This window comes from Neomonachus schauinslandi, chromosome 4 (assembly GCF_002201575.2).
Source record: "Neomonachus schauinslandi chromosome 4, ASM220157v2, whole genome shotgun sequence".
Lineage (NCBI taxonomy): Eukaryota > Metazoa > Chordata > Mammalia > Carnivora > Phocidae > Neomonachus > Neomonachus schauinslandi.
The window spans coordinates 151,417,473-151,431,188 of NC_058406.1; the positions used below are offsets into that span (position 1 = coordinate 151,417,473).

The 13,716-nt window shown below is 36.0% G+C and overlaps 1 protein-coding gene across 1 annotated transcript in view; it reads right to left on the reverse strand.

The window, feature by feature from the left end:
• Positions 1-1,112: 1,112 nt before the first annotated feature.
• The window catches only part of RGS22 (regulator of G protein signaling 22), a 121,995-nt gene continuing 109,391 nt past the window's right edge, over positions 1,113-13,716 (reverse strand). The window contains 7 exon segments of the mRNA XM_021688416.1: positions 1,113-1,123; positions 2,238-2,318; positions 2,436-2,529; positions 3,993-4,091; positions 7,280-7,321; positions 7,323-7,439; positions 11,306-11,485. Of these exon segments, the coding sequence (XP_021544091.1) occupies positions 1,113-1,123; positions 2,238-2,318; positions 2,436-2,529; positions 3,993-4,091; positions 7,280-7,321; positions 7,323-7,439; positions 11,306-11,485 (624 nt within the window).

Here is a 13,716-nt window from a genome sequence, read left to right on the forward strand (position 1 = left end):
CACAGCCACCCCAGGGTGTGGAGCAGAGTGGAAGCAGAGGAAACCACAGGGCTTCAAAGCTGTAACAAGTGTCCAAACCACTGCTTTAGAAGAAAATCTCTATCTGAAGTGTGCCTCCTGATGCTTCCCCCCTTTAAAATGTTTCTTTAAAACTCTTTAGAGAATCAGGAATAGCAAGTTCTACTTTGAAAATACTCTCTGGGGTTCTGAGAGAGAGGAAGTCCGTTGCTTCCCATCCGGTAATCCAGGTCACAGTCTTTAGAGCGTCGGCGTCCCGAGGCCTACAGCTGGTGAAGTTCATGCTCCCGCATCATTTCTGACACTTTCTCCTTTCTCTCTGGGAAAGAGGAGAAGAGGGTGTGTGTCTGGGCTCTCTCTGATACACGTGTAACCCCAGTAAATAAGGGGGCTTTTACCTTTTCAAGCTCTTCTCATTCACCCTCACAGTTCATTGCAAAGAGTGATCCGGGGAGCTGCTCTATCAGAATCACCTAGGACATCTGTTAAAGAGGGACATTCATGGGTTTTGCCCAAGAGCTATTGAATCAGACTCTCGGAGAGCGAGCCCAGAAATCTGCCCTGCTGGCAAATGCCACAAGTAACTCTTGCACATGCTAAGGTCTGCATCTGAGGACCACTGCTTTAATATTCGGTTCCTTCAGAGCTGGGGAAAGGGATGGGGTTCGAAGTCACTTCTCTTTATGTTTTGGGTCAATGTACTGCTAGGAGTATTTGCCCCTAGCCCCCTGCTGATTATATCTGCTAACGAGATAGAGTCAGTGCTCCAAGAACACTTACTGAAAGATTACCTGAGGAGCATAACACGGTACTTTCTGAAGTTCTGTGATTAGCAACCCATTTTGATTCTTCTAACCTAGACAGAAGTCATTTTATTCTAAATAAGTTTTTAAAAATTTTATGGTCTCATATGTCATGTGTACAGAATAGCTATCATTTTAAAACTATGAGAGTACAACATGCCAAACTTTATTTAGATGGTAAGCTTGCTCTAATGCAGGCCATCAAAAAAAATCACTTGAGCTTCCATGTCAGTTAAATTTGGCTTAAGGAATTCCTGCAAGAGAAAAATAAATGGTTGAAAACAGAAGCAGCTATGGAAAATCTAAATCGAAAACAAACAAAAAACTTACAGAGTTGTAATAAGGATCAAAAAAATGAACAGATATGTCAGCAAACCCTCCAGGTTGAGGCACTGTGAGGGCGGCCTAAGGGGTTGGGGAACTTGCAGAAGGGTACAGTGGCTAGGATAAACCAAGAGAGAAAAAAGATGAACAGGCTAAGAACATAAAGGCCTGCTCATCAAACCCTCCCGAGAACCAGAAAACCCAAATCCACAAAAAGTTAAGCAGTAAGACAGAAGATCAGAGAAACGGGACCTTTACTGGGTTCTTCAAATATCGGTTCCATGGGTCACACATATACCACATGTTTTCCTATACTACTTTGTAAAGGCACTGAAGCCTTTCCCTGAGCAGCCAGTCAAAACTGTGTAATCCTATCAGTATCTGCAGGAGAGAAGGACTTGGCTTGATTTTCAGTTCTTTATTTTCAGTTTCTTCTTGTATTCCCAACTTGGGGAGATGGAGCTTGGAAAAACTCGGGAAACTGAGCTAGAGCCTATTCTTCTGTTGTTCTTTGTGGAAGAAAAGAATAGATAAGGAGTAAATAAAAACAATAAATGATCATTCCCTGGAAGCGTTCCTTTTCAGGGGACTGTGCCACTTAGAAGGGAGGCAAGGTGCTCACTCTTACACATCAGTTGGTTAGTGGTGTGTGTGTGTGTGTGTGCAGCTGTGTATGTGCATGAGTGTGTGTGTCAGAGGGACATGGATGGTACTGAACAACTTTCAGTCTGTGACTTACCTTGCATCTAGCAGCAGCAGGTTATATACCCACATGAGTACCATCACTCTAAAAATGGGATGGAGTGTTAGGTTCTCAGCAGAGGAGAAAAAACAGAAAGGGAAACAGAACACACACACACACACACACACATGCACATGCGCACACACACACAGAGACACATACATGCACACGTGCACACACGCGCGCGCACACACACACATATACTGAAATTCTCCAAAGCTGTGGTTCAGAGAAGTTAGGAGGAAAGCAGTCTTCATCCCTTCTTGCTGTCTCTATGCTGATGGCCCCATGGCAGGCTGAATTCTAACAAGGAAGAAAGAACTGCAGGTAGACTATCACTGAAAACTCACTCTGGATGTTGTGGGAAGATACGGTCTTTTTCAAAGACATGGCTGAAGCAGGAGACTTAAAGTTTGTAAAAGATGGTGTAGCTGCACAAAAATAAGAGAAAAAAGGAAAACAGTGAAGTAATCAGCAGCAAAGTCCTCTACAATTAATCCATGGTAGAAGGTAACAAAGCAATCCTGTAGGCAAAAAGCAAAAATTACCTGTAAATAACTTTTTTTCCAGCTCTTCTTGAATTTTAAGAAGAACCCTTTCCTGTTCTAAGGCTTCTATGTACTTGGAGTAGCACCAGGTTGGCTAGAAAGACAATTTTCAAACTTAATTTTGGAAATGTTTGCCCCAGGAAATAAACTGAAGGTAAGATGACTTATATAAGCCTCTTCATTTAAACCTTTTATTGAAGTATAACAAACTTCAATAACAGATCATTGAATATAACTCTTCAATGATGTGCTGTAATGATATGTGTTATAACTATTTCTCAATGAATCAATGTTGCAAAGGCTTTATAGATTTCTTCACAGCTATGCAGGCACCTATATATTTAATTTGATTATGAATTTAGATGCTTAAGAGAGATCCAAGTTTGGGGGGGTATTTTGCATTTGGATTAATTGCAATTCTTAAATGTGCAAAATCTATCTGAAACAAATGCATATACAGAGCATCCACACTTGCAAAATGTGGAGTGCATTATTACTCTACCAATTGCTGGAATAATTCACATGTATTCCTTCAATAGCAACAACAATAATATATTGTTTTATATATATATTTGGTTTCTAAAAGCTTTTTAGTTTCTTACAAAACTCTTGAGATATATGACAAGAGATCACCACCATCATCATCATCCCCTTTTCTCTCCCTTTCTCCTTTTAACAGGCTCAAAGCAAATTCTGTGATTTTTTTTCAGGCTTCCAGGTAATACTGTAAATGACAGTGAAAATTAGAAGCCTGCTATCTCAAATTCCACATTTCCCCCTTTATTTTTACACTGTGTTTCTGAAATTTAATGCTTGTTATTTGCTAATGAATGTTCTTCCAAGTGGCATTATTACATACCACACACATTTAGATATTACCTTTTTCAAAATATGGTGTCACAAAATTGGACATTTCCCTTCTCTCAATAACAGTTTTACAGTTTATCAGTCTATCTTAGCTGAGTGGCTGAATTTGTTTGACATTCCTAAATGCCAAAAAGATTGTTTCTTGAGCTAGTGTTATCCTAAGACACAAACGCTTTTGATACAAGTCATTAAAAATGGACATAAACTTATGAAATTTCATGGAATGTACAAGTTATACATGTAAATATAAACATAAAAACTGTGAACGTATTAACATGTATTGTTGATGGTCATGTACTGGCCAATTTTATGACCACTTCAAAGGATTAAAAAATTGAGATGGAGCCTTTGATGTTTTTCTTTCTTTTTTTAATGCAAGAATATATCAACCAAATGTATTCTATCTTGTTCTCTATCTGCCTTATTCTCTTTTCCAATAAGATAGTCATTTCAACTGCTGCCTCTTAAATCTTCTTCATATGTATCAAAAAGTATTTTTGTTGATTATATTGTCTGAGATCAGCTGAAATTTTCATGTTCTCCGAAGGCTCAAGGAAATTCCCTTCCAATCTCTTCCAGCATAATTTTACCTTCATTTTCAAACAAGCACACCTCTACTACTGTAAAATAATTGAGTGACTGCATTCTACTATAGAAGAAGTGGTATCTGTGACACCTTTAACTGCTTACCTGTCGACCATATGCTTGTATGCCTAAAACTGGGTCAGTGGCTAGAGTAACTGTTTTGATAGCAGATCCTGAAGAACTTGCATATTGTTTGAGTCCATCCTGTAATTATTTTAAATTAAGTTATTCCAAAAAACGGATAAAACTATATTAGTATAAACTTACAGTAAAAGAGTCACAACATTAAATGAAAACATGTTTTGTGGTGAGTACCACACCTGTGGTTTCATCAAGTCAATATTACTAATGTGACATAATTTATGAACTCTTTAATTTTCTTTCATACTAATATAAAAATATTTTAAAATAAATAATAAATTATGAAGAACATAAAAATCACTCCCAAATTCTGGCATCTAAGAAAAACCATTGTAAACAATTTCATAAACATCCATCCAAAATTCTCACCAGAGAAAGACATAGATATAATCTATAATTTTAATATTTATATTTTATTACATAAATTTCATGAAATGGAATTACACTATATGTGCTCTTTTGAAATATCCTTTTCATGTTAAATGTTGTGAAAATGTTTCTATGTGAATAAAAGTAGAATGGGAATGTAAAGGGGAGGGTCTTTTTATCAATCACCAGTATGCCTACCATACAACATATAGTATACACACGAATATTTGAATGATGAAATGAATACATTATTATTTCCCATGATGAACTGTCCTATGCACGCAAATCCTGAATGATAAAAAAATAAACTATATCATCACTTCAACAGGTGAATAATAGTCTGGTAAAGGTATGTACCATAGATAATTTAATCAATGCCTGCTATTAGAAACTGAAGTCATTAAAAATTTTTTACTATTATAAATGATGTTGTGTACACATTTTAGTTGCTGAGTGTACGGTCCAAGAAATCCAGTCATGAGTCAGAGGAGAACTATAAAATAAATTAACTAAATATTCGTATACAAATATTTGCATATATTAAATAATACTCCAAATCATAAATGCAGAAACTCAGGCCAGAAATAGACCAAAAATATAAAAACGAAATGTAAAATGATAGTTTACTGGACTTAAAATAAGACTGAAGAAAAAGACAAAAATCTCTCAAAAGTGAAGCTATAAGGTACTCAAGGGAGAAGAAATTTGATTGAATAGATAAGAGGATTTATGCACCTATTATTTATATATACTTTCTTTCTGATTCATATAAATGATATATAATATGTATATAAATCAGATATATGGATCTAAAAGTTTATATATACATATATATGCACACACATATATAATATGTATATAAATCCCCCCAAAAAACTTAGCAAAAGACATAAACCTATAGACTCAAGAACCCGAGTCATCCTCAGCCAAAATAAATCCAAAGGAATCCACATAAGACATATCATAATCAAATTCTGAAAATTAAAGACAAAGAAAAAATCTTGAAAGCAGTAAGTGCGAAACAACACTTTACCTATAGGGAAAAGAAAGAATAAAATAATAAATCTTGGAACATCAGGAGGGAAGAAAAATTGAAAGAACAAAAATACAGGTTAACAGAATAGATTTTTCTATTCTCCTTGAGTTTCCTAATTTATGTTTGAGGCTTGAAGCAAAAATTATAAAATGTTGGAGTTTTCATTTTCTGTTTTATTCTTATGACGGCTTTATATGGATATCATCTGTCATTTTCTGCTCATTTTGAAATGTCTTATATTTTCCTCAACCACCTCACCCTTTATAGGGATGTGGTTCTCAGTATATGTTGAGGAAATATTTAAAATAAGTATAAACAGGTGAGGGGAAAAGACTTAAAGGGGGAGAGCAGTTTCTAGACTACTCAAACTGGTAAAATGTCAACACTAATAGACTGGTGAAAGTCATGTATCTATAATGTAATATCTAAAGCAACCACTAAAATATCTAACAAAGACACACCCAAATAAAATTCTAAGAAATAGTCAAGTAATCCACAGGAGTGCCAACAAAGGAAACAGAATAAAATGAAAAACAGGGGGAACAACCAAAACAAGAAATAAAATGGCAGACTTAACTAACATATAAAAAACTACACTAAAGATAAAGAGACTAAATACACCAATTAAAAGACAGAGATTGGCAGAATAGATTTTTTTAAAAAACCACCGGGACCCAATTATATGCTCTTTAATTGAAATATAATGGTATAGGTAGTAAAGGAATAGAAAAAGATACACCATACAAACATCAAAGCAGAGCAAGCTGCTTCTGCAGCTTTGGAGAAGTTTGGCAGTTTTTTTGAGAACCTCCATAGTCCTCTATATTATTTACAAAATTGTATACATACATGTATAAAACACTATCTTTAAAAAGATCTGGAAGAAGATATCCCAAGCTTAGTGGTTGCTCTTGGGAATGGGGAGGTTAACAGAACTCAGAGCTGGGATTAAGAGAGTTTGCTCTTTCTGCAGTATTTACTCTTTCTACAGTATTTTAAGGAGATGAAAAAAAAAGAGGCAAAATGTTAGCAGTGTTTATTTTGACCTGTGTATATATGAGCATTCATTATATTACTTTTGCATCTTTCATCATGTGTCTTTTAAATTTCTTTTAAAAAATAGAATAAGCATAAGCCTATAAACAAATAAATTAGTTAGATGCAGTTACCCTTTTTCAATTCAAAGAAAATAGATAAATATAGGGATAGACAGATGAATGGATGAATAAATGGACAAATAGGCAGGTTGGGCAATTTATGATTCATATTTATAAATTTCACAGTCAATGTTTTATTCTGTAATTGTAATACTGAAAATGCTTTCCCATGAATACATGACATCTTTTCATTCATTCTTTTTTTTATTCCTGACTTAGTAAACAGTGATTAATAATTGAGCATATGCTGGACACTGGTCTATGTGCTATGATACACAGATGCACAAGACAGATACTATCCTTGGGAATCTCAGTCCAGTGAGGATGACAGATGCAAAAACTTATTTATGAGGCTATATAAAGCATTCTCCAAGAGAGTTAGGAATGTTACTACAGTGGATGTGAGCTGCTTGTGTTGCCTATTAGGGTCAAGGAAGCTTCCACAGGGAAGAGGTGACATTCGAGATGAATTTTGAGAAATTCAAAATGAAGTCTGAAACCTCTAACTAAATTATTAAAGCCACTAAAATCTGTATTCTATAATGTCTCTGTATTTTTTCTCTGGCCTAAATTCTTCTCTAAATTCATACACATCACATACCTTTTAAAAGTGTGATTCAAACCATAAGAAAAAATAAATAAATAAAAAAATAAAAGTATGATTCAACTCAAAATGAGTTTTGTCTTACCTTTGCAAATTTTTCATCTTCTATGACTGCCAATTTTTTTTTTCTGCTTATTATATTCTTGTCTTCTCTCTAAAACACTCATAATTTTTTCATCAGTTAAATTCTTCCTAAACTCACAAAATTGAGGCCAAAATTTAAATAGAACCCCAAAAATTGTCATCTGTATAAAAAACAATGTCTCGGGTTACAATTTCATACAAATGTACCGATTTAAACTCTAATTCACCATAATAATGGATTAACTATTCTATCTTTAATATACAGCATGTTTCCTCCAACTTATTGTCTCCAGACATCTTGGTATAGTTTAGCTCAGCACATGCTTGTGATCAGTGTATTTTACTACCAATGAGAAGTCTTTCTTTAAAAAAAAATACACTTAGAAGTTACTTTATTCTTTATGTTTCCCTAACCAATTGATTGTATTAATAAAGAATCCATTAGGTCTTTTTAAATAAGAAATTTATGTTTTCTTTTAAAACATACACTAGTTGATCTGCCACACACTCTGCTGTTTTATGCAAGTATTCCAAATATTCAGTCCATCAAGAGGAACTCCTCTCTGCCCCCTTTTCTTTCTTTTAGAGAAAGGAAATACCTCTGGAAAAGCTCTTAAACAAAGCTGCATATCTAAGAATAAATCTTGAGTAACTTTTAAATGATATAATCTCTTTTATGTGAGAGCAAGAAAAGTAACATTTAAGAAGCAGGGTGGTATCCTGGACAAATGCTTTCTATGAGGACACTCTACATTAAGTGATTAACTGTGATATTTATAGAGATAAGAATTGTTGCTCAAATTCCCATGCCAAGTATTTCCATTAGTTCCAGAGGTATACATTACTTCCAAGAAGGTAGGACTTGCCACATCAGATCAAGTCCAACATCTTGTTGCTAGGAATGACCTTTACCTAATGCCCCGGAGAAAAATGAACCATCCCATTAGGCTTCAAGCCAACTCTTCAGGGGAAAAGAGGAATTTTTAAAAAGCAAGTGCTGAAGTGATCAACAGAGTCCTCAACTGGTTGGTATATTTCATTATTCCTCTTTTCTGTATATGGATATTATTAGTAACTCTAAAATTATTCGATTTAAAATACAGTTTATACGCAACTAATGAATCATTGAACACTACACCAAAAACCAATGACGTACTATATGTTGGCTAATTGAATTTAAATTAAAAAAATACAGTTTTATCATTGAATTCTGTAGTTTCTTGGCATTTTGAACAAAAAGGCTAGAGATTCTTTATTTGATGAAATGCAGGCTTTTCAAAAAACTTCATTTACATTTACCTGCCATTTCTTTATTTAAGTAAGCCCTTGCTCCAATGTCAAGGGATCATGGTAGTTTTTATATGAACTTCTTAAACTTAAATACTCCCCCCCTTCCTCCTCTGTTTACCAACTATTGACCCTATACCTCAGTTATCTCTCCAAAACTTGAGTCATTCCTAGCTCTCAAATATTTATTTCAATCTAGAAAGTCTTCCAGTAAAAGTCACCCAAGTAGAACACAATTTTTCAATACGAGACACAAAACTGCTCTATTCCTACAAGTTGCAATTAAGATTTTAGGTTAATAACATATGTGCTAGTCATGAAAATTACCCCGTGCCTCTAGAACCTTAAAAGAAATCAAACTGTAGGTAAGAAAATGTTTGAATAATTATAGAGCTACTTTGCTCACTGGCAGGAGATGGGCAATGGCATTAGTATGAGTCAAAAGGGCCAGTGAAAATTTGGCTGAGTGAAGAAAACTTTACAGCTATTAGGGGTGCAAGTGCGGGACAGGCAGAGTCTATTACAGAGTCTATTACAATACTAGAACAGGCAACAGGCTTTTTTATCTACTATGCAGCCCTTTCACTCAAGTTTGCTTTCCTTTCCAATTTGATCTTACTCCTTTCTGTCACAAATGATCACTTCTCATGTCAGTCATCTATGTGTTCAAAAATGCCTATTCTGTGCCAGGCATCTGGGCCACAAGGGTAAATAACAAACATTCCCTGCCCTCAAACACCTTACAATCTAGTGGGAAAGCTAGCATGAAAATAGGCATTTTTCAGTTTTGTGTGATAAACACAGACGTATACAGGATGGTACAGAAGCACAAGGGAGAGTAGATGATAACGCAAAAAACTCAGGAGGGAAGAGAGTAAGGCTTGTTTGTGGAAGTACAGATATGTCAGTAAAACTGGGGGATGGGTAGCAGGGAGTGGTAAGAGATATGCCTAAAAGAGATAAATGAGTATGGTCTTCATTCTGAGGACAGTGGGGAATAACTGAAATTGAAAGCAGAGAAGTGACATGATCAGATAGACATTTTGAAAAAGATGGCTCTGTCTGCAGTGAGTTAAATGGTTTTGAGCGCTCAGAGGCACGTTTGGCAATTAATGTGAAGTATTGCAGACGTGAACTGAGGTAATGGCATAGAGTCAGAGAAAAGTAGATAGGATGACAGATAACAAGACCAATGGATAAATTTTAGGCACTGCAGATATGAGGTTAAGGGAATAAAGGAGAATAAAGACATAAAGATGGTAACCAGATCTCTGGCTTGCACACCTGGGTAGAAGGTGATGCTATTCTCTGAACTTCCTTAGGAAACGCAGGAGGAATCATCAGTTTGGTGGCGTGAGGACTCTATATAAAGATTCTCTTATTTTCTGATGCTCCGAAGTCCATATTTAAGATATGTCTAGGACTCCATTTTAGGAAATCAAGTAGAGGGCACAAACTAGAGGACTCCAATAGAATTCACTGGCTTCAATCCCTAGATAGTATGGCAGAACCAACCAATATAAGCAGCTCCAGACAGGCACTTGCAGACTCAAGGTCTTTGATCTAGATGGGCAAGCCCTGGTCTGATTATTCGGAGACCTAGGCTAAGCTAAGTGATCTCTAAGATCTTTTCGCTAACAGATAACTGTAATTCTGGCACCATGTTTTCTCTATTTCTCTCTAGCACATCCTCAACTGTTCCTCTATATTTTCACTTCTTTTAATGCATAATTTGGATTGTGAGTCCATTTTCAGTTCCTTAGAGGACTTAGAACACAGCTGGCTCACAAATGAATGTTAAGGAATAATGGCCTTTTTTTCCATGCTCAAGGGCAATCATATCCTAAATCTCTGTTTTATATCACTTAAATCATGACATGGCCTTCCCTATTACCCCCATTATAATTTATTTTTCTTAATCATTTTTCAGGAACTACATCACTAAAAGGCTCTTAAAAATGCAAATAAATTATGTTCATCAAATCGCTGTTTTCTATTATTTATCTTAAAAAGAAGTAACTTGAGCAGGTTAACAGGCATGGTTTTCCTTTCATGAGCTTGTGTACTTAAATCTCCTCTCACTTATTTTATGAGCTATGTGAATATTCCAATCTTTAAAAATACACAAATCTTGGGACACACATATTTTACCACATATTTGTGATAGCAGATTTTCTAAAGGAAATAGGAATGGTGGGAAAGGAAGGAGGAATTGGCTGGAGTGGTATAAGTTAGAAACAAAAATGATAATCACGGGGAGTCAAGGATAGTATTTAAATAACTGTATTTGCTATATATTATCAACAAAATAAGTTACTAGTTTTTTATGATCTGTGGAATATGCAAAAAATTTAAAAGATTTATCTATCCATTTTAGAGAGAGAGAGAGAGTGGGGGGGGGGCAGACAGACAGAATGAATCTCAAGCAGACTTCCTGCTGAGCGCAGAGTCTGAAACAGACTTAACGCAGGGCTCAATCCCAGGACCCTGAGATCATAATCTGAGCCCAAATCCAGAGCCCAACACTTAACCAACTGAGCCACCCAGGCACCCCTGAAAAATTTCTTAATTAAATAGAATAAATCTCAGTATTAGGAAGGTTGGAACCTTGTCAAATATGAATAATGCAAAAACCTTAAAAGAATATCTAGATTGTTCATCTATTTTAAAATATGCTTAGCTGCTAAATAAAATAAAATAAATAATAAAATACCCTTAGCTGCATGCCCTGATCTCTTACCTGTGCCTCCCTAAACACATATGGTCCTAACTCCTTCCTATGTTCAATAATCTTCTGGGCTTGCTCTATTGGAATGTCAATTTGTAAAGCTGGTGGAATACTAGAATTAATAAAGCAGTTGATAATAGTCATGATCTTCTTGTGAATGATGGACTGATCACAATGAGAATGGCACAAGTCCTGAAAAAGGAGGAAAGATAGAACAACATATGATTAATACATTCCTAGAATACTTTATAGAATTGTGCCAAAATGTCTTTTGGTAATATATACTCTTTAACTTCAGGTCAAGAGGGCACTAGGACATGTGAAGGCTATCTTAAAAAATCATATCTTCTATTTCTCTTGGGTTTGAGGAATCTAACACTTTGATGCATATACCTTACATAAATACATGTTTCACTTAATCTTGAGTGCTTCGACTCCTAGGCAAAGGAACAGCTTCAATGTCTACTTTGACTCACTTAACAAATTTGTATTGGGTGCTTGCTAAATACCAGCTGAGTCCCATGACAGTACCTGCCCTTTAAAGGCTCAATCTTCCTGGAGGAGAAGCAAGAGAACCTATCATTAAGGTCTCAGTTTAAAAAGACTTTCCTCTAGAAGGCTTTCGATGACTCCCTCAGTTCAGGAGAGATGTCCATCTTAGTAGGTACTTCCATTGTGCCCTGTGCTTCCATCACCACGGTTCTAATCACGGTCTTTTTTTTTTTTAATTTTATTTATTTATTTGAGAGAGAGAGAATGAGAGACAGATAGCAAGAGAGGGAAGAGGGTCAGAGGGAGAAGCAGACCCCCCGCTGAGCAGGGAGCCCGATGTGGGACTCGATCCCGGGACTCCAGGATCATGACCTGAACCAAAGGCAGTCACTTAACCAACCAACTGAGCCACCCAGGCGCCCTCTAATCATGGTCTTAATGACTGTCTTGTCTATCGCTTGTCTGTCCCTCCCATGACACTGTAAGCTCTAGGAGGGAAGACTATTTTGATCATGATCGTATCCTCAGGATTTAGCATGGCTCTTGGTAAGTGCTCAATAAGTACTTGCTGGATGAATATATCCTTCCAGTCTTTTTTCTATGGACACACACACACATATACATGCACACTTTAGATTAAATTATACTGTTTTCTAGTAGCTACATTTCTAAAAAATCAATAAGATGAATATCTTTTTCTATCATTGATTATTTTCCTACAGCATGATTTTTTTTTTAAAGATTTTATCTATTTATTTGACAGAGAGAGACAGCAAGAGATGGAATACAAGCAGGGGGAGTGGGAGAGGGAGAAGCAGGCTTCCCTCTGAGCAGGAAGCCCGATGCGGGGCTCAATCCCAGCACCCTGGGACCATGACCTGAGCCAAAGGCAGACGCTTAACAACTGAGCCACCCAGGCACCCACCTACAACATGATTTCTAATGGTTGCAGAGTATTCTATTCTATAGATGTGTAATAATTAAGTAAGTAATGTCCTGTTGTTGAACATCTGGGTTCTTCCCAAATTTTCACAATTCAAAACAATATTTGATTAAGATTGTTCTGAATTGTGAAAAATTGGGAAGAACCCAGATCTCAATTTCTAAGCATATTACCACAATCACTGCTGGGGGGTGGGGTGGGGGGGCGAACATAACTTAGTGGTTAAGGGCATGAGCTTTAGCAACAGAATGCCTTGGTTCAAATTCCAGCTCTACCACTCAATTAGCTACATGATGTTAGGAGTTCCTTAACCCTTCTGTGCCTTAGCTTCTTCATCTGTAAAATGGCAAGAATAACAGCTTTGACCCAATAGGATTCTTCTGAAGAATAAATTCATTGTTACATGAACAGAATTAAGACAATATCTGGCAGATAGTAAACATTTAATAAGAGTAAGCCATATAAAAGTGAACTCAGTAAGATTTCGCCATACCAGGTAGAATGCTTTCCACCCAGCAAACTCTCTCAAGACCCAGTTAAATGTTATCTCTGCCGAGACTTCCCTGACCTACAACCCTCTCTGCATCATTCCTTCCTCAGTGCCAAAACTATACCTAGTTAGAACATGGATCATAATCAATACTATGTCATGATACTTGTTTTCCTGGGTGTCTCCCTCCTTGAGGGCAGGCAATGTGTTGTATTCACATTTTTATTCCTATGATCTAGCATAATGGCTGGCACATTAGAATGAACAAATTACCTCCTCTAGCATGATTTTGACTAGTTACCTAGAATTATATGTCCTCCATTCTATGCCACAGACAAGATATTTAAATGAAGACCAAGGGCAGTCTTGAAGGAGAAACAGTCACACAGCTAAGGGTTGACTTTGAAGGAGTAGGTTTTTTTGTTTTGTTTTGTTTTAAATTTTTTTTTTAAGATTTTTTTTTATTTATTTATTTGAGACAGAGAGAATGAGAGGGAG